Below are 22,692 nucleotides of genomic sequence, written 5' to 3'. Positions count from 1 at the left end.
AACATCAACCTATATGTTTACAAGTACCTTACTCAAAGAATGATATTTAAAGTAACAGTCAGTTGTGATGCACTATTTCTACCAAAACCTTTAAGTACAATACAGCAGCATAATCCTTAGTACTAGGTAGAACTGGTAACTCCCCTGTCTCCATTCTTTCAGCAAGGCAGAACACTAGTAGAGAGAACTATGCACAGCTGTTCAGTAGAAGCAGAGGCTTGCAGAGCTGCTCAGTTGCATGGAAAATGCTTGTCTCACATTTTGTGTGGATATGAATCCCTCTGCCCCTCTAGGTGTAGAAACAGCATTCAGCCCAAACTCTGAAGATATCCTCAGCAGCAGTAGCAAATGACCCATGTAACCAGAATGTAAGCCACATACAGATAGATAATATATACACTTAGAAAGACTGATACTTAATGAAAGTTTACGCATAGCTGAATCTATTAGGTCTTAAGAGATGCAGGTAGGTAAATGACATTTTTAAATTATATTGTACACAGTTTTTCAAATTTCCCTGTAATACATGTGGCAGAAAATTATCATAATTTAAAAACTGATAAATCCACACAACATAACTAAAAATGCCATTTATCTGACACCTGATTCGCTGGTTCCACACTCTTACAGAGCTCTATGCAGTCTGCAGCATCGCCAGAATGAATGGGGCATAATAAAGCAGTGGGATCCACTAGGACTAGACACCATGAAACCTTCAAGAAAATAAAGTAAATTTTCAACTAATGCTGTACCTTTTATCTGCCTCAGCTTGGCTCCTGGCAGCATTAAGTACATATTGATGAAGTGCAATGACTTTTTATAATCTCATTTACAGTTCACCATTTAAAAACACTTAAAATCCCAGAGTGCATCACACAAAATATTTTATAAACTATACAGATTCTAGGAAAACCATTTTATATTTGTTTAGAGGTTTATTATATTAAACTTATATAAGTTAACCTACCGAAATGAGAACAACTGGATGTAAAACAGAAATTCTTGCTTTTTCAAGTTTATCCACTAGTTGCTGGGCTTCCTTAATGTCTGATTTTTTAGCCTAAATAAAAGCAAATTTTAAAGTTACCAAAAGAAAATAAAGCAAAGCCTAATTCACAAAGTGCAGCAAAACTTTCTTTTATCCACTGGAAAGGGAAATACACACTTAATATACCTCTTATATTTGTAATGCTTTGGATTGGTGAAATTATAGCCATGTCAAGGTTCCTCCCCCACTCTGAACTCTAGGGTACAGATGTGGGGACCTGCATGAAAAACCTCCTAAGCTTATCTTTACCAGCTTAGGTCAAAACTTCCCCAAGGTACAAAATATTACCCCTTGGACAGGCCGCTACCACCACCAAACTAATACTGGTTACTGGGGAAGAGCTGTTTGGACGCGTCCTTCCCCCCAAAATACTTCCCAAAACCTTGCACCCCACTTCCTGGACAAGGTTTGGTAAAAAGCCTCACCAATTTGTCTAGGTGACTACAGACCCAGACCCTTGGATCTTAAGAACAATGAACAATCCTCCCAACACTTGCACCCCCCCTTTCCTGGGAAATGTTGGATAAAAAGCCTCACCAATTTGCATAGGTGACCACAAACCCAAACCCTTGGATCTGAGAACAATGAAAAAGCATTCAGTGTTTTACAAGAAGACTTTTAATAAAAAATAGAAGTAAATAGAAATAAAGAAATCCCCCCTGTAAAATCAGGATGGTATATATCTTACAGGGTAATTAGATTCAAAAACATAGAGAACCCCTCTAGGCAAAACCTTAAGTTACAAAAAAGATACACAGACAGAAATAGTTATTCTATTCAGCACAATTCTTTTCTCAGCCATTTAAAGAAATCATAATCTAACACATACCTAGCTAGATTACTTACTAACAGTTCTAAGACTCCATTCCTGTTCTGTCCCCGGCCAAGACGACTACAGACAGACACAGACCCTTTGTTTCTCTCCCTCCTCCCAGCTTTTGAAAGTATCTTGTCTCCTCATTGGTCATTTTGGTCAGGTGCCAGCGAGGTTACCTTTAGCTTCTTAACCCTTTACAGGTGAGAGGAGCTTTCCCCTGGCCAGGAGGGATTTCAAAGGGGTTTACCCTTCCCTTTATTTTTATGACAAGCCATATATAAGAAAAGGAGTACCTGTGGCACCTTAGAGACTAACCAATTTATTTGAGCATAAGCTTTCGTGAGCTACAGCTCACTTCATCGGATGCATACCGTGGAAAGTGTAGAAGATCTTATTATGTACACACAAAAAGCATGAAAAAATACCTCCTCCCACCCCACTCTCCTGCTGGTAATAGCTTATCTAAAGCGATCACTCTCCTTACAATGTGTATGATAATCAAGGTGGGCCATTTCCAGCACAAATCCAGGGTTTAACAAGAACGTCGGGGGGGGGGGGGGGGGAGGAGGAAAAAACAAGGGGAAATAGGCTACCTTGCATAATGACTAAGCCACTCCCAGTCTCTATTCAAGCCTAAGTTAATTGTATCCAATTTGTAAATGAATTCCAATTCAGCAGTTTCTCGCTGGAGTCTGGATTTGAAGTTTTTTTGTTGTAAAATAGCGACCTTCATGTCTGTAATCGTGTGACCAGAGAGATTGAAGTGTTCTCCAACTGGTTTATGAATGTTATAATTCTTGACATCTGATTTGTGTCCATTTATTCTTTTACGTAGAGACTGTCCAGTTTGACCAATGTACATGGCAGAGGGGCATTGCTGGCTCATGATGGCATATATCACATTGGTGGACGTGCAGGTGAACGAGCCTCTGATAGTGTGGCTGATGTTATTAGGCCCTGTGATGGTGTCCCCTGAATAGATATGTAGGCACAGTTGGCAACGGGCTTTGTTTCAAGGATAGGTTCCTGGGTTAGTGGTTCTGTTGTGTGGTATGCAGTTGCTGGTGAGTATTTGCTTCAGGTTGGGGGGCTGTCTGTAGGCAAGGACTGGCCTGTCTCCCAGGATTTGTGAGAGTGTTGGGTCATCCTTCAGGATAGGTTGTAGATCGTTAATAATGCGTTGGAGGGGTTTTAGCCGTCACCTTCAGCCCCCAACTAAAACCCCTCCAACGCATTATTAAGAATCTACAACCTATCCTGAAGGATAACCCAACACTCTCACAAATCTTGGGAGACAGGCCAGTCCTTGCCCGTTGCCAACTGTGCCCACATATCTATTCAGGGGACACCATCACAGGGCCTAATAACATCAGCCACACTATCAGAGGCTCGTTCACACGATTACAGACATGAAAATCGCTATTTTACAACAGAAAAACTTCAAATCCAGACTCCAGGGAGAAACTGCTGAATTGGAATTCATTTGCAAATTGGATACAATTAACTTAGGCTTGAACAGAGACTGGGAGTGGCTTAGTCATTATGCAAGTTAGCCTATTTCCCCTTGTTTTTTCCTACCCCCCCCCCCCGACGTTCTTGTTAAACCCTGGATTTGTGCTGGAAATGGCCCACCTTGATTATCATACACAATATAAGGAGAGTGGTCACTTTGGATAAGCTATTACCAGCAGGAAAGTGAGTTTGGGGGGGGGGGGGGGGCCTGGATTTGTGCTGGAAATGGCCCACCTTGATTATCCTACACATTGTAAGGAGAGTGGTCACTTTAGATAAGCTATTACCAGGAGGAAAGTGAGTTTGTGTGTGGGGGGGAAGAAAATCTGGATTTGTGCTGGAAATGGCCCAACTAGATTATCATACACACTGTAAGAAGAGTGATCACTTTAGATAAGCTATTACCAGCAGGAGAGTGGGGTGGGAGGAGGTATTTTTTCATGCTTTTTGTGTGTATATAATAAGATCTTCTACACTTTCCACAGTATACATCCGATGAAGTGAGCTGTAGCTCACGAAAGCTTATGCTCAAATAAATTGGTTAGTCTCTAAGATGCCACAAGTACTCCTTTTCTTTTTGCGAATACAGACTAACACGGCTGTTACTCTGAAACTAGCCATATATAGTGCACTGTCACAAATTCTGCTACATTCTAAGGCATATAAGTGACAAAACTGGAATCTAGACGTGGTTCAAATTAAATCCTTCCTGCTCTAGTACAGGATCCTAGCCAGATGTTTAGCAGAATGGATTTGTCAGAGCCAGTAGGTACCAGCACAGACCGTGTGATGGATCCTTAGTTTGATGGCCACAACAACATTCTGAACCAGTCACATAGCCACATGAGGCAATCTCAGTGGACTACAATCTCTGTGGAAGCATCCATTACAGCCGTGGTTCCCAAACTTTAACAGCCTGCGAACCCCTTTCACTAAATTGTGAAATCTCGTGAACTCCCTCCTAAAAATGAGTATTTCCAGGGATTTAAGTTTAAATTTCCTCTGCACTCCACGGGGCTCCTGCTGCTGGACCCCATTGACCGCCCTGGTCAACTGAGCTCGGGCTGCAGGTCCCGCTGCCAGCCCCAACTGCCCAGCCGCGCTCTCCCTGGGGCTCAGGCTGTCAGCCCCACACAGAGCGCTGGGGTTTGGGCGGCCAGCTCCCCTGCTGATGGGGGCAGGGCTCGGGCTGCCAGCCCCAACCGCCCGGCCCAGCTCTCCCTGGGGCTTGGGCTCCCAGCCCTGCATGGAGCGCCGGGATTCGGGCTGCCGGCTCCCGCACTCATAGGGGGAGGGTTCGGGCTGCCAGCCCCAACTGCCCTGCTCCGCTCTCCCTGCGGCTTGGGGCTGTCTGCCCTGCAACTGGGGCCCACCCGCTGCCTCCAATGCCCGGGGTCCTCTGGCCGCCATTAGTGAAATTTTTCTGGTGAACCCCAGTTTGGGAACCACTGCATTACAGGGAGTCTCAAATTTACTCCTGATGTAATTCTGTGCTCTGGTGACCAGATGTCCCGATTTTATAGGGACAGTCCCGATTTTTGGGTCCTTTTCTTATATAGGCTCTTATTACCCCTCACCCCCGTCCTGATTTTTCACACTTGCTGTCTGCGCCCCTGTAGCAGCCTGCCTACACAGTAACATTGTTAATGTTCCTATTGTTAGTTAACTGTTCCCATTCTCAGTCAATTACCCCAGGAGCATAAAACCTGGACAAATCCATTATGCACTTCACCTAACGTCTGTGCTGGTACCTACTGGCTCTGACAAATCCAGTCTGAGTACTCTATTGTTGAGATAGCACAACAAGAATCAAATAAGTACACTATCAACCCTATGATCCTTTACTGTTTATTTTTTCAACTGGTGATTTATAAGAACTCTTTATCCCTCCTATGCAATAACTCACTGGCTGGTTTTACAAGGTGCTTGTGATTGGAATGAGTGCAAGAATGCAGGGTAGGCCAGGTGCATAGTCCATAGTGTCTCAATGGTCTATGACTTGAAATATAAGGGAATTTCTGGGCCTATCATACACTAGAAATACAAACCTCAGGAGTGAGATTCCTATGTGGCAATATTGATTTTACTATTGTTCAAAACACATTACCCACAAAAACTTATTGTGAGTTATTGATTTATTTAAAAAAATCAAAAAATATTTTAAATGTGAAGTGCATAATTAGCATATTTGTCCATAATACTCACATTTATGCAAATAAAATTGTAGCATTGTCCTAAAAAGATGTTCTGTAGACGACTATCATTTTTACATAGAAACACTGATATACCTTTAACCTGCTGAAAAAGCAAACATATATTGTGTCACTATACAAACTCAGAATAGTATTACTACTCTCTCTTTTAAAGCCACCACCACTCAATGTCTGTGAGCATTTTACATGGCTTAAAATTCACAATTAACATTCTAAATATGGAACTCAAAAACTCCCTGCTACTTAAAAGAGAGGGCAGAGCCAGATCGGCTGAGACAACTAAAAGCCAGGACACCGTATCAGTTGAAAAAACCTGGACAAATAGGTGTATCCTTCAAATCTTTATCACCCTGGCCAGATTCACATTTAAGTGCTATTGCTGGAAAGAGCAAGTCTAGAGATATAGGCCTGCTACTGAGAATACCCTGCCTCCAGCCCCTGTAAGCTTCAACCCTGGAATGGCAAGTTCCATGGTCTCCAATAGACAGATGGAGCATTGGAGATGGAGAGGCTGTTTTTAGGGTCAAGAACTTTTAAGTTTCTATATACAGTGATTAACACTTTGAATTTCTCCTGAGGACCATTTTTTCAATAAATACTTTAAAAGAGTCTCTAATTGTATTACGGCTAATAAATAATGATTTTTGCATAGTATCAGTTAAGAAGTGTTCTTATCCTAACAAAAATGACTCCAATACAATATCAACTTCAGGCTTGCTTTATGTTAAGATAAAGCTTCTAATTACAGATCAGAGGGGGAAATGTTTGCTAACATAAGACATTAATTTGGAATAAATAAAAGGCCAGCCAGAAATAGCTTCATGCTGCCTTTTGTTTTGCCTGGAAACTTACTCACAAACTTCAATGTCAGAAGAGACCGTCATCATCTAGTCTGACCTCCAGCACATTGCAGGCCACAAAACCTCACCCACCCACTCCTGTAATAGGCCCCTAACCTCTGGCTGAGTTGCTCAAGTCCTCAAATCATGGTTAAAAGACTTCAAGTTACAGAGACTCCACCATTTACACTAGTTTAAACCTGCAAGTGACCCATGTCCCATGCTGGGAAGGAATTTCCCCAGAGGTCAGACCGGCAGAGACCCTGGGGATTTTTCACCTTCCTGTTTGGAAAATATGTTATAAAGTAGATCATTTTAAACAAGTTATACAGTTATCTTCCAATATTTTCCTTACATTTAAAGAAAGAGTAATTTGCCATTACAATAAACTCAAAAGAAGTTTTTTTTTTTTAATATTGCATCACATCCCAATAGGATTTCTTCGTGGTATTCATTGTCAATTTGTTTGGTACACCGTATACTCTGGAGTGCTGATCAGCTGAATTCTCCATATATTTGCTGGGGAAGACAACACCTGATTCCAAAATGCTGTGCCCCAAGGAATGATAACATTTGAGTTGGTGTTTCGGTTTCTCATGCAATCCACCAATGCAGATCTGTCTCTCTATCTTTTCCTTACAATTTGCAGTATCTAGTATGTTTAGTGTAAAATTCTGAAAGCTGTAAGTCAAACTATTATCATTCTTTGTTTCCATTCTATGGCATTCCAGGCTTCTTGCCCAATCATCTACATACTCTTGGAGAAATACTGGGCATTCGCACTATATGAGACACAATGTCAGAAATGATAAGCAAGTATCACTTGTTAAACCAGAACTAAAGTGGGATTGAAAGAGGATACTTTTAAACAATGACTTGACAATTATTAGAGTGGGTCATAAAGGTCTCCAGAGTTTTAGCAATCTGAACTTTCAGCCTTCTCGTCATTTTTTTACATCTGCATTCTACAATTCTTTTTGCCTTCCCCTCGCCCCGAACCCGTAATTCATGACCAAGACAGCACTCACTCTTTGGGGCAGGCAGGAAAGATGAGACAAACTGAGCATCGAACCTTGGAGACTGAGAACATTACACTAGGAATCCCATAGGGTTCAGTTCTTGTGCAACTTTATTTAACATTTTTATTGATGATCTGGAAGAAATCATTACTGATAAAGTTTTCTATGACCCAAAGATTGGTTAGGTGATAGATAAGAACAGGTCAGTTACAGACAATCTGAATACTGGTAAGCTGGGCGTGATCAAACAACACGTAGTTCAACATGGACAAATATAGGATCGTACATCTATGAACAAATAATGCCGGACAACCACATGTGGTAGGGAACTGTATCCTGGAAAGCAGTTATTCTGAAAAGGATTTAGGGGTTAAAGTGGCTAAACTAGACAATATGAGCTCCCAGTGAGATACTTTTGCCAAAAGAGCTGTTGTGATACTTGAATGTATGAACGTGAACATCAAATAGCAGTAGGCAGGTTACATTACTGCTGTATATGTGGAAGAGAATGGGGCCCGTCCTATAAAGTCCTCTTCCTGCTGGACCCTGGGTTGCTCATGCTGAACCAGTGCCCTCCCGGGGGAATTCTGCCTGGAACCTTCTCACCAAGCCCAGACAACGTAGTTTCCAGTCTTCTCAATGAGATCAAAACTTCCCTAAGTCTGTCCCTCACTCCCCATAAGTTCCTCAACCCAAAGTTCCTGGCTCTTACCTCAGAGCCTTTTTGATAACAGGATTTCCCACAGTCTCCCTTCTGTCCATTTTTTTATTTCTGGGAGCAGTTCCTCATACCAGTAGCTCCAGCCTATGGCAGTTCCCCCTCTCCTTTCCTGTTCCTCCTTTTATGAGGATCAGCCAGTTAAGCTGCAGGTCTTTTCCCAGGTGCAGCAGCCAGCTGCTGGCCTTTCACCTCAGTCGAAAGGTATCCCTTATACCTTCACAATATGACACTGATGAAACTACTATTGAAATATCATGTCCAGTTTTGATGTCCATGCTTCAAAAAAAGGAATCTGAAAAATTGAGAGGGCTCAGAGAAGAGCCACAAGAATGATTTATAAACTTGAAAACATTCCTGAAAATGAGACTTAGGAGATCAATCTATTTAGCTTATCAAAAAGAAGGTTAAGAGATTACTTGATTACAACCTAAACACTTACATAAAGAGAAATTATGTTATAGAAAAACATGTGTCAGCCTAGCAGACAAGAGCATAACAAGATCCAGTGGCTGGAAATTGAGGTTAGACTTTCAAAATAGAAAATCATGTTTTAACAATAGATAATTAACCATCAGAACAAACTACCACAAGATGTGGTGGATTCTCCATCTTTGAAATCTTTATATCAAGACAGGATGCCTTTCTAAAAGATATGCTGCAGTTCACCCACAAGTTACTGAACTATTCACAAAAGCAGGAATCTAAGTGTCATTGACCCTTAGGTTTCTAGTTCAGCAGCAAATAAGAAATGCAGCAGCCAAATGGAGCTGATTTTCAGTCTGTGTGCCAGTATTTTGAATAAAAATGTTTTTAAAAATTCTGAGGGATACGAGCTGGTGTTTTCAGTTAAGCTTTGATAACACTTGGTGAGTAAACAACATGCAGAAATAACACCTGATGAGTAGAGTATGCTTATGTAACTAAATGGATGGAGATAAGAGGTCTTGCCAAATCATTACTGGATTTAGGAGCAATTAGCTTTCAGTTATAGAAAATGGTCACAAACATGCCATTTTGATTCATAAGATGGAAATTTTAAACAACCTTGACATTTTGTAATATAAAATGAATTGTATAGAAAACACTATTTTTAGAGAAAACACATTTTTCCTACTTACCTTGCCACCTATGTTACGGTTTCAACTTTCTTTTATTTCCGTATTTATAAAAACAAGATTAATACCCATGCAGCAGGCATCCATAGAAAATGTTAAAATATTACAGTTGAACTTTATTAAATATACACATAATTAATACCATTCCAGAGGACTGTGATTAATGCACTGAAAGGCATTAGTGAACCTGGCCTACATCCCAAGTGAAATGAATGAAATAGTTTCAATCTAGTCCCTTGTGGATATTTATTTAATCACAAAACTAGTACACAACTTAGCCATATTCATCACAATTGGCAATCTTTGGATAGGAGAGACCCGGGACTGAGGAACCAGCGGTGCATAATTTTCGAGCACAAAGAAGGAAACATCTTTAGTCTCCTTATAAATTTACTTGTTTTAACAAGGCAATGAATAAATTAACAATTGCAATGAATAGGAAAGGTTGTTGACCTAGTTCTTTTACAATAATAGATATGTGAGTTGTGAAAAGTATCTTTCAGTAACAACATTAATTTATTAGTCACGTATTTTATTATAAAATTCTGGTTAAAAATCATTGTGAGAGGTGCTACTTTGCATGAGACAAGGTAAGTGTTGCAATTCTCTCAGAAAAGTTGTTGTTTGCATTTCCTTCAGTTCACTGATACAATTTTTGAGGTGTTTTTTTCTGTTGGTATTGGCTTTTGGAATCTCTCATCACAGTCTGTCCTCTGGAGAGGTGAATTAATTGAATAATCAGAGAAATCTATCTCACAATAGTGTAGCCAATGATTCTTTAGACTTTGCATGAAGAAGTAAGCACAAATACTTAGTGAATCCTAATATATTTGGTCTTATGGACTAGAGTGGCAAAGCTGTCTCAAACAAATTGAGGATATATTTCTCAAGTGCTGAGAGCCAGTAACGTACTTTTCAAAGTTTTGGCAAGACACATGTATGAAACTGGACGCAGAATAGCTGATTAGTTTCCTTTTCCCATTTAAATTATTCTAGTGGCACAGAGGGCCTTGGATACTGTCTTTAACACAATGGTGAAATTTGGTCCATTTCCTTAAGAGTTGATGGCAACCAGAAACAGACTATTAGTAATATTACTAACACATATGCTATGTATTAGTACTTACTTTTACTTCGTTTTTCAGAGTTTCTTGAAGGAGAAAACCTAACTGCACAGCATCTTCTTTCATATCAGTGGTAACACAAACTTGTTGTGATAGAGTGTCTATGATCAAGAGAAAACAAGAACTGAATGTTTCATATAAAGAATATATCAAACAAAATTATTCATCTGCTGAACTCTACTTTCAACTTCTTCAGCTGTTGTTTTCCGATATAGCCTTTTCAACAGCTGAAAATCTCATTTTAAGAGGCCCTACTCCAAGGCAAGTCAGCACACTTAACATAAATCAGAAAAGCAAATTAGCAGTTTATTTCCTATTTCTGCAGAATTTTGTAAAAATCTCACACACAGGGCCTGATCTAAAGCTCACTGAAATCAATGGAAAGATTCCTAATTGACTTCAATGAGTTTTGGATGAACCCCACATACTTACATTTAATGACTATCAAGAGAGTATAATAATTTCCTGGTATACTGATTTCATAGAAGCTTAATTCTTCCCCACCCCAACTTCCAACTGGACACTGAATACATTATTAGCAATGCTGCAAAAGGTATATTATCAAATGGGCAAGAAGCATATGGGACAAAGATGCAGCCAGATAAACTAAGTCCTGAACCAAACAACCAGCTCCAGGTGAGTGTTTGCTCACATAGAGCTCTATTGAAATCAATGAGGTTTTGGGCACAGGGAGCTACCCACACAGAGCAAGTTGTAGAATCAGGTCAAAGGTTGCAATCCATCTGATTATCAGACAACAGCCTCACAACTGGGAACTCATTACTACCACATTGGTCTAGATGAGAATAACAAATTTACTATTACTAATAAAAATAATGCAGTTAATGCCCAGTCCGTTCCATAATACTGTTGGATCATATTAAAGAAGTTCTGAATTAAAATCACAAATGAGTTTGATTCCCCATAGTTCAAATTCCAGGGTATTACTAATTAAGAGGTCTCTTGGTTTTTGGTACTCTTTCTCTCCCTCTATGTGTGAAACTTGCAAGCTGCTAACTGTGTTAGTACATTCTAAGACAGAGTCTGTTCTCAAAGCAGTTCACAGAGAGAGAGAGACTCAAAACAATACTCTAACAACAGAAACAACACCCAGAGACTCCCCGCCCTTTTGTTGTATTAACAATTGTGATTAAAATAGAGATAGAGGATGTATGTGGATGGATGCTTGGTGTGGATAATAACTGAATGATCAGGGAGGTGCCAGCCTAAGAATCCAGTGTCCATCGGCTGAAGAAGGCGTCAAGTGGAAATAACCAGAGGACCCCCCACCCGGGAGGGCAGACTGGAATCCACCCAACAGCCTCAAGGATGGGAGAACCAAAGAACAAGATAACATCTTGGAGCCGTCAGGAATGTGCTATCTGCTGATTGATTCAGCAACAGCATGATGAAGCAATTCCCATAGACTGGCATAGGAAGAAATTCCTATAAAAATAGACTCTAAAAAGTGAGAACTTTGGGGTCTGATTCTGCAAACCAACTTCCAGGAGCATCAGATGAGCATCTGACAAGGCCCTGCTCCCTCCTCATGTCCAGGCCACCTGGCCAGTGGCTTGACATGAGCAACTCTAAGGCTGGTAACTATGATAACAACCTTGCAGAACCTGTGTGTGTGGGTGTGTATGTGTGTGTGTATGTGTTTGTATGAATGAATGTGTGAATAAATATGAGATTGAATGGAATGTTATAGCTATAACTAACTGCTTACTATGATTCTTTCTGTATTCACAATAAATGTGGTATTTTGCCTTTTTCCCTTTAATAAGATCCGGCTGGTTTTTATTTTATTGGTACAACAATACCAACATTTCAAAGCAGGAACTCTGTCTCTAATTTTAAGATTCAACAAGATTTTTCCTGATGGGTTGTTTCTGTTGTTGTTATTTTTTAACAACATTTTTTAATCCAACTCTTATTTAATGCAGTTTTTATCCTTTTGATGCCCAATTAACATGCATACTGACATGTAACGGTTTGTATTGTCTTCTGGGTGCCCATTCTACAAGCATCTAAAAAATAATAAATGTGCAGTATAATTATGCTGAAAACAGATCTGTACCACACTTCAAGGACAAAAATAAACAAACCTAAAAAATTAAATTAGCATTGAGGGATTTAAAAGAAATTATACAAATATGACCTGAATGCTCATCAAAACAACATTGGATTCAGAAATATATACTAGCCTCATGTGGAAAGGTTTTAAATATTTAAACACCAAATGATATATGTATTCAGATGTCTTTAACATTGTCTAAGAAAACCTTCCCTCCTTCTCTATGGCATATGATCAAGCACCTCCATATAAAGGGTAACAAATACAGAACAAAAAAAAATTTAAAAACTGGAGTTAGTGTTCTTGGAAAATGAATGAGATTTGTGATCATTTTCAAGCAATTTTTTTATTAACATTAAAACTGAATTAATCGCCTATAAGCTCTAAAGAAGAGGTGGAAGGATGCTGCTATACATTGCATTATTTACAATGCCACCAAAGCACAATTTGACAGTGAAGAGAATGGTGGTGAAGTTTTTTGGATTAGGCTACAAAGAAAGAAAAATAAATGAGAAACAAGAAGCATCTTCTTACAGACTACAAACACCAGATGAAAGCGAGAATGAAAAATGTATGGCCCAATTCTCAGGCAATTGGAAACCATGGGATACCATCCTTACGGGAGAATTTATATTCCTATAGATTTGTTGGGCAGAAAGTGAAGCCAAACATGCATCAAAGCTGTCTTCTACATAAAAAGGAAGAATGTTATGATGTAAAAAGTGGGACCTGCATGTACAGGAGAAGCATCCTGAATTTACTTCTTACCAGCAGAGAGGAACTGGTTGAGAATAGTAGAGAAGCTTGAAACCAGAAACCACAAATCACATCAATTTAGCATAGCACAAAAAATGAAGCAGTACAAGATATGTGTACATAATGGAGCAATTCAAGGGTAGAAGATTTCAAAAAATGAAGTGTTGAGGAACTAAGTATTTTAGTAAAGTCAGATTAGAGCAATTATGAAAATCAGCATGTGGAATATGACTGTGGAATCCTAAAAGGCAGCAGAACAAGACACAACACACAATTTCTCTGAAAGAGGAGTCTGCAAACAAGTAGCGTCCAATGTAACTTCACAAGGGGCTGCTCAAAGATCTCAGTTTAAAAAGTCAACTCCCCACCCCTCAAAAATCTCCTATCCCCTGGACTTTAAGGGGTAAAGGGAGAAGAATACAAAATGGCAATTAAGATTTCTAGGTTAACCTTAATAGAGAGGAGCAAAACATCTTAATACTATCAAAAACAGTTAGAAGGAATAACAAGTCATTTTATTAAAAATAGCAGGTGAGGGAGTAATATTACAGAGAAAGTCCATAAGTGAGGAGAGTAATAAAATTAATGATAATTCAAACACCAATGGGATATTGAAATCATTTTTAAAAGATGGCTTCAAGAAGAAAAATAAAGAAAAGAAGTTTGGACAATTAGAATTTATAGAAACAGCTAAAAAAGAGGTACTGGATGGTTGGAAAACTTGATGATACACAAAGTCAATTGGTTTGATGATATGCATCTCTTCACATTAAGAAAATCTGCATATAAACTTATTGTACCACTAACGATGCCTCCTGACTGCCTCTCCTCTCCCCTCTCACCATGCCCTATCTTACCCTTCAACTGCCAGTTAGGCTGCTTTTCTTCCCTTTTCCTGATCACTGTTATATTGCCTCCCTCCACCTTTCTACTGCTTTGGCCTCCCCTTCCCTGTGCTCAGATGACACTCTTCCTTATCTCTCTGGAACACAACCCAGCCTCTCTCCCTTAACTTCCTCCGCTTTGTCCCTGAACATGGAGCAAAATGTAGCTGTGGTGGGATTAAACCTCCAAGTGCTGCTTCCTTTTTAACCTGTACTCCTATCAGAAAGTCTCTGTCCATTCCATAACCACAGCTAAAGCTCTCCATGCTGTCAGAATATAATGGGCCAAATCCTAAGGTCCTTAAATCAGTAAAGTCAGGGAGTTTGTTAGACTAAAATTTAAAAAAAACAAACACTTTACTGGGGACTTGCTCTGGTATGTTTAACCCTTCTTTCCAACATAGTAAGACTCCTTTGTTTGAATCCTAAGGCAGCCCAGAGGTCACCGCAACCCATTTTCTGAATCTTGCCATGTCCCAGTTATATCATTGCCTAGTCTTGCCACATCCCAATTTTGTCAAGCTTCATACAAGCAACTGCCCTGACAGTTTCGGACACAGGGTGTTTTCGTAGGCACTTGCCAATTAATCCAACTTGTTACCTGCATTGGACTGTCTTCTGCACCAGACTTAACACTTCGCTGGGACATTCTTTTCTTTTCCACTCACAGTAAAATGTACTAAAGTTAAGCGTCATGTCTTCCTCAATTTTGCCTTAGTATCATTTCTGTTTAGTAAGGCTTTCTCACTTCAAATTAAAGATTTCTTATCACTGCTATTGAGAAAGATACAGCAATTTCCTGCAATATCCTTGGGAGACCTAATTGAATTAAATTTTTAAGTATCTTTGGGGTCCACTGTATTAAATGAATGGTCTATTATTGTCTGGATATAACAAAAGAAGGACAGCAGACACATGATATAGAATTTAATCAGGCCACAACTTTATTATATAGATGTACAGGACAACCCAGCAGATAAAGTGTACAGTGCAGGCAAATCCACATTTATTCAAATCATTATCTGGGGCTTCCACCAGCCCCGCTTCATCTTCCATCCCGGTCCCCCCAGCCAACCTACGGCTTGGAACTTACCATCCACCCCCCTCATAGGAGGGTTAAGGTGACTATGAGAATGGGGGGAGGGGTCGGCTCCCTGCTGTACCAATCATAGGAGTCCCCAACTTCCCTCCCCCATTCTGTTCCTTTATCTAGCACCTCCTTTTAAGTCCTTTACCAGGCCATTTATCTGGTCACTGGATGCCTTCCCTATGGAGAACCTGCACTGGACATCTGCCAGAAGGAGGTGCCAGCAATTTGCTTGGCAGCCTCCCCCCCACCCAGTCAGGTTCCCCGACATCTCCCAATGGCCTCTTGTATAGCAACCCCAATAGGTGAATCCCCATTCTCCCGCAAGAACCCATTGTCCCTTGCACCATGCCAGCATCGTCAAGGGGCACCAGCCGCTGAGTTGTCCTCAACCAGGTACCACAACAACTGCCTTCTGCGGTGGGAAGTATAGGTGACCAGCACTCTGGATCCTTAAATTGAAAGAACTCATTAAAAAACAATGTCTTGCACAGCTCAGCTGTGTGCCCGGAGCCAAGAATCTCCATGCCACCGACTACATCATATGCCAAGGTTCGATAGAGCTCAGATTCGTTGCTAGCTCCTGGTGCAAGCTCACAAAATCTGTCAAACTGGAAACAAGACAAGGCGTCTGCTATGCCATTATCCATGCCTGGCACATGCTTGGGAGAAAAACAGATGCTGAGGTGTAAACATTGTAGAACAAATGCCCTCACCGACTTCATAACCCTGTGCGATATGGAAATTTGCGATTGATAACCTGTACCACTGCCATGTTGTCACACCAGAAGCACACCCTTCTTAGCCAGCTCCGGTCCCCAAATAAGCACTGCAATTAAAATGGGAAAAAATTCCAAGGAAGTCATATCATGCACCACTCCGTTTTGTGTACAAATGGCAGGCTGTTTCTGGGCACACCACCTGCCTTGATAAGACACCCCAAAACCTGTACCCCCTGCAGCATCCGAATGGATTTTTAAAACCCCTTGTAATAGCCATTCCTCCCTCCACAATGATACTCCATTGAAGTGACTTAAAAAAAACTGTTCCCACACCTTCAAATCCTCCTTCATCTCTCTAGTGACTCGTATGTAATGGTGTGGCCTGGCTACACCCACTCTTGCCACTGCCATCCAGGCACAAAATGCACTCCCCGGGGCAACAACCCTGCAGGCAAAGTTCAGGTTCCCCAGAACAGATTGCAGGTCTCACAGTGTGAGATTTTTGGCTCCTACTGCTCTCCTGAGCAATCCCAATAGCTCCTGAAGCTTATCCTGAGGGAGCCACAATATGCCCTCCCTGGTGTCCAGCTTGATCCCCACGTAGGTCAATGTAGTCTGTTTTTTCTTCCACTAGGGGTACCCCCCAACTGTTTAGCCAGGACCTGAAATGTGTCCAATAGGTGAACACAGTCATTTGACCCAGTTCGTCCTGCAAACAAAAAATCATCCAAATAATGCACTGCTTGGCATGGTCCCACTGCCCGCACCACTGTCCAGTGCAACATTGTACTACATTTTTCAAATGCTGAACAGGATACCGCACAGCCCATGGGCATAGCCTTGTCACAATAAAATTGTCCCTCAAAAAAGACCAAACTCAGGGGGGAAATCCTCAAGTTTTCTATAGGTAATTGGTCAAATGGCCCAGCCACCCTGCCCTCCTTTAATTCCTGTGTAATCTTCTGTTCAACAATATGTTCCATCCCAGTTACTGACTTTAATTTTTTTGACATCACATGAGTCCTTCTCCTCACAAAGGGGATCCGAAATCCCACAGTACCCCTCCCACAAATATGCCTCATCTGCCTTGTTAGGGTAATCCCATAGGAGAACCCTTAATACCTCCAGCCTAACTAGCGTCGGTGCCAGTGTGCATTGCACTGCCCCCAGTTTGTCCCCCTCCCCAGCTTGCGTTCTGTGTCCCAGACCCTGCTCCAACCAAGCCAGACCTGCAGTTGGCCCTTGAGCCACTCCCAGTCCTGTTTCCTCCTTGTGATCATCCCTTACCGCTCTGGCAAGAACAGGCTGAATGGGTCCCAAAACATGCCTTACAAACGTGCCTGAATTTACAGGTGCTGCCAAAACAACCACCATCATTAAATCCCCAGCAAATATTATTATGTGACTCAGGCCCCTCCCGAGCTTGCTGTGGTATGAACAAGCCACTGTCTGTGTGAACTCCTTGGCGTCATCCACTCCAACCACAGTGTGTGATGAGGTATGTCCCACTGGATCCAGTTGGTGTTGCTGTCCTTAATCGAAACTGCTCATCCCTCCTTAAATGCAGTGCAGTCATTAATGTGGGCCTGGACTGTATGTAATCTCTTGATGGGGAATATATGACATATGTGACACCTGGCGTTTCAAAGGACTATATTGAACAATGTGCCAGGCAACAATGGACTTTTGAAACAAAAACTACTGGGTTTTCCTGAGCAATATTTAGGGAGAGGTGAATGCAAATTCCTCACCTCTGGTTATGCAAAAACTCAGTCTTTTGAAGCTACATCCTGAGGAGTGGGGCTGTGTCTGCTGATCGCTTATTACAAGAGGCCCAGCTCAAAGGCCCAAGCTGTATAAAGGAAAGACTGAACTATTCCTGGTTGTTCTGATTCTGAGACAGTTATGAACTTGTAACCACAGGAAAAAATGACTTATGCATTTTGAAAGACTGACACCTATTGTTTTTCATATGTTTTCTCTATAATATTTTCACCTTAAGAATAAATGTGCTTGCTTATAAGTAGCTGTGTGGTAACTTATAACTGCAGGCAATATACTGGACATAGCCTCTGGAGAGAAAGCTAAATGCAGATGATGGCCTTTTAGGCAGTCTGGCTTGCTGGGGATATCACAATGTGGGTAGGAAAAACCCCAGTCAGGAGGGAGAGAGACACGGGTCTCCGCCCAAGAGACGTAATGTCTGGGAGACAAAAGCCTAAAAGTGCATGCCCTTGGTGGACCATAGGGAAACAATACAGGTGCAGTTTCCCTAAACTGTGAAAGCTACAAAGTACAGTACAAAGGTATCATTATAAATGCAAAGAAAACAAATTTGCAGCACTATGATTCACCTGTCTACAATGTATTAGGGATGGAACTGAATAAAATAGTAAAAAAATTGTATACAAATGTATGATTCACTCAAAATAAAGGGTAGTTCCACTCTCACATTCTTCTAACAGTAACTGTAAGTAAAATAAGAATTCACATTAATACACCTGTATTTATACAGGAGTGTTTATACATATCAAGAATGAGAATTTCCCCTTCCCTGCAAAGAGGAATTAACAGCGACTTTTGTTTGTATTACCCAAATACTGAGAAATCTGAGCTGCAAACTTCCTAGTTTCACTGCCATAGACATATCAACATTACGAGAATTCATAGTTCATGCTGGAACAGTATGTAATGCAGCATATTAGGCATTTAAGATCATTCAGTGTTCAATTAACTTCAGGGCAAATAGAATTGATACAGATTTATTTTTAAAACTTGCTGTGAAAGTATATGAAATCTGTTTTCACTAAAAAATGATGCTTTCAGAAACTTGAAAGAACATCTTGTGAAGTGTTTAGGAAAGTGTGAAAAAATTATGGAAATTATAGCCTGCAGACTGAGGTATCTGAAGTCTGAAAAATTAAAAAGGAGGGAAAAATTAAATAATCTACAAAGTCAAGAAATCTACAAAAGCAAAAAAAATCTAGGTTAAAACTGAGACTTCGTTCTTAACCGGACCGTTTTGTGCTGAGGTACTGTAATCCATAGAATGCTTCAGATCAGATTATTCAGTGACATCTCTCATCGCCTCCTCTCTAGAATTATACCCAATCTTTTAAATTAAATGTGTGCGTGTATATATATATTATTATATATACACACACAACCCACGGCATGCTATCATTTGAGCAATGCCTAAGTCAAGCATAAAGGTAAAGTTGGTAAAAAAACTAGTCAGATTCTTGCAAATCTACAAACAAACAAAAAAATCTATAAGGTTGTTTTTTTTTGGCTTCATTACCTGAACGGAGATTAATACCTTATCAAGGTCCTAGAAAATTAATTGCAAACAGCAGTCGTCAGCTTTTAAGCATAACATTTTTTTAATTACACACACACACACACACACACACTTCCTTTTGTAAAATATTTGCATGACATGGCCCCCTCAAGCCATCACTGAAATGCTTGTCCTTTATAAGCACCTGTTTAGTTTAGTTGACCTGTGTTCTACCTCAATTCTTCAGTGAATTCAACAGAATGTCCATGCTGTGGCTGCAACATGTCAAGCTAATTTCTTATGGTTCTACTGTCCCTTACCACAGAAAAGCATACAAGAGTCGATAAACTACTCTGGAAACTTGATATGGTTTATCCTGCAGAACTTCCAAGCTATCACTTTCTCATGGAAGAAGGATTTCTATCTGTGCAGACATGGGAGGTGAGGGGGTGGGGATTGACCGCCATTAGGTGTCCAGTCTGTGGGTATAAACTTTCTTCAAAGCTCCATAGTTCTTCATAGAACACAACAAACCTAACCAAACCTATGATTGCCCACTGAACAAACACAAACACAAAAACAACTATCAAACTCAACACTGTGCATACTATCATTAGCATATAAAGAAGGGAGGGAGCAATATTTGTGGTGGCAGAGAAGGAAGAGTTTACTTCCATTCAGCACTGATTATTATGGGCACCCATTGCCACATAGTGGAAACATGCCATTGGTTAGGGTCTGGACTGCCTTCCTAGCCCTGACTGAAAATCCTGCATCATCTACATATGCCCTTTGATAAACATGGAACTCACAGAAGTGTTTTTCAGAACCTTTCACATGTGCTCTCCATATAATATGGAATTCCTGATTTCCATAAACTGAGGCTGAAAGTCTGTCACTACATTTGTACTTGCCTCCAAAATTGGGATTTGTCCCCACACATGGATAAGCAGGTGTCTATCCAGCCAACTATGCATGCAGAATGCCCAGTCTGCATGTGCACATTGATAAGCACGCATGTTAAAGTAGTTACAGAAGCAGGGCTCTGCTCATTAAAAAAGTTCAGGCTCTAAATTACAAAATTCTTGTTGATAAGCTACTTAAAGTTTACATGTTTGAACTCGAGTTCAAAGATACTTACCCTAGGGGCAGTAATCCTAATAGAGATTTTTTAGGATATTTTGTATTATCCAGATCTCATTTCCAAATGAGTCAGCCTGACTACAAGACGAGGTTTCCTTACTGATAGGCTATTAAAAAATAGACATGTGCCACCTTGTCTGCATACTCTGCAAGTTCATACCTGCTGAACTAAAGAAAAGCATTGTTACTGTTTATAAAATGAATGGTGCTGGGGTTTTGTGACTTAAGGAAGTGAGAAAATAAATAAGTATGTTTTAAGAAAACAGTTTCAGAAGATAGTGACTCATGAAGCTGTTTATATATTGCACTGCACTGAAAATGAAAGTTATATTTGTGTTGTCCTTACCTACATCAGAGTTCAGTTTAGTGGGCTTGAATTTGTCTTTCATCAGGTCTCATTTAGCCAGCAGCTGAAAACCTAGTTCTGCTCTTCTGAAGCATTTGGGACTTGTGAGCTTTTCTTGCATAGGTAGAATTACATTTGTAATGTGGATGACTAAGGAATAAGTCAACTAATTACTGTCAGATGATGAATTGTGACTTCTTTCACACACTATTCTACAGCCAAGTACTTATCTTTACAACAATTTTTCTTTTATTTAATTATATTAAATTACAATTAGGCAATTAATCAAAGAAAAATGATAGAAATGCAAGAGTATCCTGTAATAAATAAAATAGCAAAATAAGTCATTGTTCAGAAAGTCCATGAGATCATCACTGGAAAAAGGTAGTAAAAAGAAAACTATTCCTTAGCCAAGCTGTGCATAGCCATAACTATAAATTTGACATTTTGGCTCATAAAGAATAAACTCTTTAAAGATTTGTTTATCCAAGATTATAACTCAAAGCAAAAAGATACCATCTGTAGTCAGAAAGTGAAGACTTCTCCAAATTATTCTCATCAGAACGCACATAATTTAACTTAAATGGATTAAATGCTGTAACTTAAATGGATTTCCTTACTGCCTGTGTTAAAAGAAAAGCATTAGTATTGCTTAAAGGTCAAGGATGTCATCTGTGACAGACAACGTGCACTACAGAACTTTTAGTGTGTACGTAAATGTTGGCCTGTTTTGAACAGGGGCCTAAAGGACTAAGGAGGCACCAACTACCTGTAGCTTGAGTAGCAGCAGGAAAGGGGAAACAGGCTCTGAAGAGCCACTACACCATAAGAGGCTCCCGTCCCTGATGTGCATGACAGCAAAGCTGCACCAGTGTGTCAGGTGGTGTGCGTTGCACTGGATCTGGATCAGGTGCAGTTTGCTCCCTCCCAGAAGAGCCACAGAAAATGAAGAAACCACAGAAAATCATAGTCTCCTTCCGGGTTGCTCAACAGTGTGCTGCCTCTTACTCTGGGCTTATGGTAAAGCCATGATTTAGCACAAAATTATTAAATATTCTTTACCCATAAATCACAAAACATCACAAAAGTCGCTGAAAGAAAATTAATGCTATCTTTTATAATTCAATAGGGTTATACTTTTAACTGTATTAAAAAAACTTTGAAACATACAAAACGTTGGTAGATCTTGAAAACCCTCACTCAAACTAGTAGCTCTTAGTCACAAAAGTAACCCCATTGATGCAGTACAACATGAGAGCCCTACATGTGCAATGCAAAAAATAAAGCATAGGTCACTTTAAAATTATGTTAAAGGCAGTAAAAATGAAGAAATAATTTAAGGTAATAGTTACTAGATAAATTGCCATTTACGTTTGTGATAGATGGGATAGTTAAGGGTGAAATGGTGCAGGAGGAGTGGAAAATGAGAAAAACATATATAGAGACTTGGGTATGGGTGGGTTTTTAAAACTAAATATTGATCCTTTAGCCAAGATATGGTCAGCCTATTAAATTAAGTACGGTTTTGGACTGATTGTATTGTTTATGTAAATCTAGTTCAGCTAAGTTACTCTTGGCATGCCTAAGCACTTAAATTATTTATGTCAGTTTGAGCACGCAGATCAGCCTTGGATGGGCTCAACAAGTTTGAGTGACAAAATAAAATGGTGCTTTGTTAAGTGGACATTTATAAATTCAGTATCAAAACAAAACATGTTAAGGTAAAAATCATGAGCCCCGTACTATACACACTCTATTGATTTTAATGTGAATTCCTCTCATGGAGGGCTTGGACCTGTCTGTGGCTAGCTTCTCAGCTGGCATAAATTGGCATAGCTCCATTCACATCAATGAAACTCTGCCACCTTATGCCAGCTGAAGATGTGATCACTGAGTATATAATCCTTAACTACTGTTCTGTTACCAGTTTATTGCACCAGTTTAACTTTGATCCCCCAAACACATATGTTCTTAACTGCAAGCATATGA

The 22,692-nt window shown here is 40.1% G+C and overlaps 1 protein-coding gene across 2 annotated transcripts in view; it reads right to left on the bottom strand.

Annotated features, from left to right (window-relative positions):
• Nucleotides 1–22,692, bottom strand: part of CRPPA (CDP-L-ribitol pyrophosphorylase A) — a 193,317-nt gene that overhangs the window by 69,478 nt on the left and 101,147 nt on the right. For both annotated transcript variants that reach the window (XM_084621301.1, XM_084621302.1), the window contains exons 6-8: nt 10,412–10,509; nt 5,583–5,675; nt 968–1,060 (exon numbers count right to left, since the gene is read on the bottom strand). In XM_084621301.1, the coding sequence (XP_084477427.1) occupies nt 968–1,060; nt 5,583–5,675; nt 10,412–10,509 (284 nt within the window). The remainder of the gene's footprint in view (nt 1–967; nt 1,061–5,582; nt 5,676–10,411; nt 10,510–22,692) is intronic.

This window comes from Lepidochelys olivacea, assembly GCF_965140295.1.
Source record: "Lepidochelys olivacea isolate rLepOli2 genome assembly, chromosome: 2".
Classification (NCBI taxonomy): domain Eukaryota; kingdom Metazoa; phylum Chordata; order Testudines; family Cheloniidae; genus Lepidochelys; species Lepidochelys olivacea.
The sequence above is the reverse complement of the archived record's forward strand: the minus strand, read 5'-3'. Positions and strand labels throughout refer to the sequence as shown.